Source organism: Balaenoptera acutorostrata, chromosome 11 (assembly GCF_949987535.1).
Source record: "Balaenoptera acutorostrata chromosome 11, mBalAcu1.1, whole genome shotgun sequence".
NCBI classification, from domain to species: Eukaryota; Metazoa; Chordata; class Mammalia; order Artiodactyla; family Balaenopteridae; genus Balaenoptera; species Balaenoptera acutorostrata.
This window is the reverse complement of record NC_080074.1, coordinates 54,549,606-54,555,098: the sequence shown is the minus strand read 5'-3', so window position 1 is coordinate 54,555,098 and position 5,493 is coordinate 54,549,606. Positions and strand designations below refer to the sequence as shown.

General features: G+C 44.8%; 1 protein-coding gene across 1 annotated transcript; it reads right to left on the bottom strand.

The window, feature by feature from the left end:
• Positions 1–940: 940 nt before the first annotated feature.
• On the bottom strand, positions 941–4,834 carry AVPR1A (arginine vasopressin receptor 1A). The gene is made up of 2 exons (XM_007179739.2): positions 3,656–4,834; positions 941–1,363 (listed from the first exon to the last, which is right to left on the bottom strand). Exons 1-2 carry the CDS (start codon positions 4,629–4,631, stop codon positions 1,077–1,079), a joined length of 1,263 nt encoding a protein of 420 aa, XP_007179801.1. The 5' UTR covers positions 4,632–4,834; the 3' UTR covers positions 941–1,076.
• Positions 4,835–5,493: the final 659 nt, after the last annotated feature.

The following is a 5,493-nucleotide window of genomic DNA, read 5'->3' as shown; positions in this document are numbered from 1 at the left end:
TGCACTTAATAACGAAGGAAGCCAGACTAGATGCAGAGCAGTTTTCTTTCTATTTCCCTGCCCTCATCCTGCCCAGCCCTGCTTCTCCTCCACTGTGAGACTGTTCGACGGGTGGGTGATCAGAAGGAAGGACCAAGTTATTTTTAATTAAACATGAGGGAACATTCAGTATCCTGAGTCATTCTTTAGGAGACTCATATCTATGAATCTGGATTCCTCAGACATGAAGTAATGATGGTGTTAGTATCCAGTATAGCACAGGATACCTTATAACACTGGTCAAAACATGTTTACAATTTTCTAGAGAAAGCCTACGTAATACCTTGGGCAATCTACCCTTTCTACTCTTCTAGTAAAATTGGATATTTGGCATACAAATCTGACCTTAAAGCAACTTTGCAGCGGGAAGAAAAAGATATTATCGGCCAGTTGACAACATTTTCTCTAACCTTCAGCATCTTGGTAATCATGCTTTTCAGAACCAATAAAACATGAGGAACCAAAGGAGGGAACTGCCAGTTTTAAAGTTTCTGTTTTGAAATGGAGGTGATTTATAGCTTCTAACAGAACTTTCCTCTTTCCACTCTGCAACAGGCACCCCCTACTCAATATGCCTCATTTTCTGATACATAAATTGATTTTACTGGACGGAAACATAATTTCTCTGAAGTCTCTTCTAATTTCTTTCAAACCCTAAGGCTGATGATGAGCTTACTTTGTTCAGAAATAATACCCCTACATTATATGACTTCTAAACCAACCAAACCTTAGTTATGTCAGAAATAAAAAGAAAAGAAACCCACAGCAAAATATAAAGCCATGTGGTTATGATTTTTCCTTTAGAAATATGACTTATGTTATTTCTGGGAATTAGGTCTGCAGATTTTAGTGTAGCATGTTTTTATTAAAATTCCGTATAAAACAATTCATAGCTTTTACATGTAGCAATGTGAAAATGGAACTAGAAACACAGTCTTGTACTCAACAGATCAATTTATCTTATATTTGTTCTAGTAATTTCTAGTTGGATTCGGTCAGTGGGCTAAAAAGTCCATTACAGGAGTCAGGCTGCATGCTCAGGATGAAACAGGAATGAATTGGATGGACTTGGAAGATTTAGCTGAGTCCTTCCACGCGCCGGTCCTATATGTGGGGCTTCGGTTGTTAGTGAAGGAAGTCTGTTTTCGGTTCGTACTGTCAGAATCTTCTTTGTTGAATGTTTGCTTCATGTTTTGGCAGCATGGGAAGCTTTGGATACAGTCTTGCAGGAGATGGCCACTAAAAAACATGTATATCCAGGGATTGCAGCAACTATTCAAGGAAGCCAGTAATGCAGTGATGGTGGTGGCCGGGTTTTCCGACTCTGTATGGAAAACATAAGGGGAGAGCATTTAACTAGTCAAATGCAAGTGACAGCACTGGATAAACTCATTTTTCTGTTGGTTCATGAAAGCTGGAAAATGTTATGGGTCAATATAGAAAATAAAGTATTTTGTTTATCGGTCAGGGAAATGGTTGGTGAATGGAAATTGCTTGGTTGTAAAATATTTTCGTAATTAATATTTTAATTGAAATTAATTAAATTGAAATTAATTCAGGTATTTTAAACCACTATTAAAATATTTAAGTAGAATGAGTGGGACTTTCAAGAGGTTAAGAATATTAAATAACTTAATAAAGTTTGGAATCCTTTGTGTTAGCACTAGCGTGTGCTAATGAACACAGCACTTAAAGAATGGCTTCCATTTCAGTGAAATTTCTAGAGGCTATAGCCATATATACCAAATTATATCTATCCTGATAACTCAGGCAAAAGTATGACATTATGGACCATGTTTAGTTGTTTTAAATTTTTTAATATTAAACATATTCTTGTAATAAGAAATCTATACCGAAGGGGATAGTTGAAATAGGTCCCTGAAAGATACAATATTTAGTTGTTTCCTTTGGTTAATTAGAAGCTTCATTTGATTTTAAAACAAAACCATCTTTGATTGTGGCTTGAATAATTAAATTATATTATGAAGAACAGATAAATTAAGAAATTCTAACAGTCCTTTGAACTATTTTTTGTGTATTTGCACTGATAAACTATATAAATATAACCTTTCACCATAGAACTATTGCACTGAGAATATACCTTTTCTAAAGATAAGAATAATAGGCAAGCACTGATTTTCCCTTATTAATTATGAACTTGGGTCTCCTCACTCTTGTTGTGCCAGAATAAATTACAGGTTAGTTAATCAAACTTTGTGCTAAGATGCTACTCTTAAAGGTGATCAGGATCTGTGACTAAGACTGTATTCAAAAAGAATGGAAATCATCGACATACCTGTGCACAAGTGAAGAATTTTTTAGTAATTATGTCTGAATCCTGTTAAAGCAACAAATAGGCTGAATTTTTTATTTGATTGGCAATACTTAAGAGGCTGCCAAGATCAAACAAGACAGGAAATATAGCATTTATGTTGTATTTTTCATCATCAGTGCTATTATAGCCATGACTTTTATTTGTTTGAATTAAATTCACTCTCAAGTGTTTAATTTGTACATACAACTTTCAAAGTATATCACAAATACTCCCTAGCCCAATCCCAAATAACAAAAGGAGACACTTCTTCCCAGATACCTATTTCCCAATTACAGTTGTTGTCAGTAACATTTCTGTAATATATTTGATGTGAAAAAAAATTTTTTTTCCTTATCAAAGGAAATTTTTTTTCAAGATACAATATTAAATAATGCTTTGGGGGGTAAGTTCTTATGAAGCTGGTTTTCCTAGTTTGTGAAGGAATTAAAATCAAATGAGCTAGTAGGTGCGGAGGACATTCTCAGAAAACTACAAGAGTTGTGTGGAGAGATGTACAGCTGTATGGTCAAGTTAGTGCTGAAAGACTAATGAATCAGTCTAACAAATTTAGAGTTTATCAATAATCCTGCTTTGAAACACTGGGGAGAAAAAAGTGTTAAAGTAATTGTAGGAAAAAATCAAAAATTATGATAAGAAATGGAACACTAGCTAAAATGCCAAATTAAAATTACTGACTTAAGAATCTTTCTTCAACACATTTAACCTTCATACCCCCAGGACCTAGCATAAAATCTGGTACATAATATGCATAATTATATTTATTGACTGGATGAAGAATAAATAAAACTGTTTTCAAATGAAAAATACGTCCATTTTACCCTTACTTTGGGGCATTTCTACAAAAATTTTACATTGCGATACTTTTCACAAACTAGCAAAAAGCAGTTGTGACAGTATACATATTTCTCGGAATCCAACAGACTTGAAAGCAAGGTATTAACACAGCGGTTAGTGCTTTGGCAAAAAGTCATTATTCTGTTCTGTAATTGCGCGGCTGACTCGAGCACAGTTTTCTGGATTTGTGGTCTTAGGAGCTCGTTACAAATGCAGATTCCTGGGCCCCATTCCAGATCTACTGAATCAAAACGTCTGGGGTGGGGACCCCACGACTTTGGCTTTTAACAGTTCCGCTCAAGATGTGATTCTCATGCACGAAGTTTAAAAACTATTGCCCTGGAGGATATTATGAAAAGAAACTCTCTCCCTTCCCTCCCCCCCACCCCCCCCCCCCAAGCACACAGACCCCATCTGTGCACCTTACTCCATCGTCCCGACACCTACCGACCCAGGGGAAATTCTTATCCCAGACAGACCACATCTGGATGATGAAGAAGGGCGCCCAGCAAACGATGTAAGCCGTCACGATCACGAAGGTCATCTTCACCGTGCGGATCTTGGCGCGGGAAATTGTCTTCACGCTGCTGACACACGGCGCGAGCAGGAGCCCCTGGTGGAAGGCGCCACCTGCGCCCTCCGCGCGGGCGCCCTCGCCCTGGCGCACCGCAGTCTTTCCGCGGACGTTGCGCCAGATGTGGTAGCAGATGAAGCCGTAGCAGGTGCCCAGGCTGACCACGGGCGCCACGAAGATGCTGCCGGTCATCCAGGTCACGTAGGCGGGGAGACCCCAGGGCTGGATGAAGTTGGCCCAGCAGTCGTAGGCCTTGGTGACGTTGCTCACTTCGACCACGGAGAAGACGAAGTACTGTGGAGTGCTCAGCACGAAGCTCAGCACCCAGGCGGCGGCGATCATGAGGCGCGAGCGGCGCGCCGGCTGCTGCAGCGTCTTCAGCGGGTGGCACACGGCGATGTAGCGGTCGGCGGTCATGACCACCAGCATGTACGCCGATGCGAACATGGCGAACACCTGCAGGTGCTTCACCACGCGGCAGAGCCCGTCGGGTCCGCGGAAACGGTAGGTGATGTCCCAGCACAGCTGAGGCAGCACCTGGAAGAGAGCGACGGCCAGGTCGGCCAGGCTGAGGTGGCGGATGAAGAGGTGCATGCGGGACGTCTTGCGAGGCGTGCGGTGCAGCGCCAGCAGCACACTGCTGTTACCCAGCACGGCCACCACGAAAATCACGGCCAGCACGGCGATCTCCAGCTTGGCCAGCTCCTCGTTGCGCTCGTCCGCCAGCGGGCTGTCGTCTTTCCCGAGCGCCTCCGCTTCCCCGCTGGTGTTGGCACCGCTGATGGCCAGAGGCCACCATGGGCTGGAGTTGCCCGCGGGCCCCGCGCCGGGGCTCCCGGAGAAACTCATGCTGTCCACGCAGCGCCTCCTCGGCCTCGGCGGAGGCCCGCTCCCTTCCCGCCTGCTCGCGCGGTGCGCTCCCTCCCTGCAGCGCTCACCGCGAGCCGGTCTCTGCTCGCTCTCTCGCGGGCGTCTCCGGGCGCAGCGTGTCCCACCAGCCAGCTCAGCCGCTCTCGGTCGAATTGCCCGCCCCTTTGCCTGCGCTGCCCTGTCTCAACTCGGGCGAAGCTGGGGAGGTGCGCTCCGAGTCTCTGAAAGCACTGGGCTCCAAACTCAAATTATTGATGTGGAGTTTGTTTTCCCAGATCGCGCTCCCTCTCGCCCCAGTGGTTGGAGACTGCTCGGTGCCTACACTCGCTGCCTCCCTTCCCTCTCCCCTGGGGGTTTTCTTTTTTCCCCCCTCCCTACGTTGGTGATTTGTCCTCTTCGCATCGCTGCTGCAGGGGTGGGGCTGGGAACTCGCGGATTACTTGGCGTAATAGGGGGTTGACCGTGGCGCTTTCCCTCTCTTCTCTTCTAAAAAAAAACCTTGGAGATCTGGACGTGTCATGCCTTTTCAGGGTTTACCATCATTTCCTCTAGCCTCCCTCAAGGGTCACCTTAACCCCCGCATTTGACTTCAACAGACGCTGTCAACATGATACCCAGAAATCCCGAGTCCACCGCCCGCGCGGGTGCTCTTGATGCTGAACTTGGCGCGTGTGCCCACCTGCTTCAGCTTGGGTGTCTCCCTCCGCAGCGAGTCCGCCCATCCCGGGGAAGCCAGTCTAATTTTATTCTCAGGGCAACTTGGCTACGGGAATTTCGTCTCACACCAACCCCGCTCCTCTCCACCCTCCTCTGTAGGGTAACAACTGGGTGACTTAAAGGG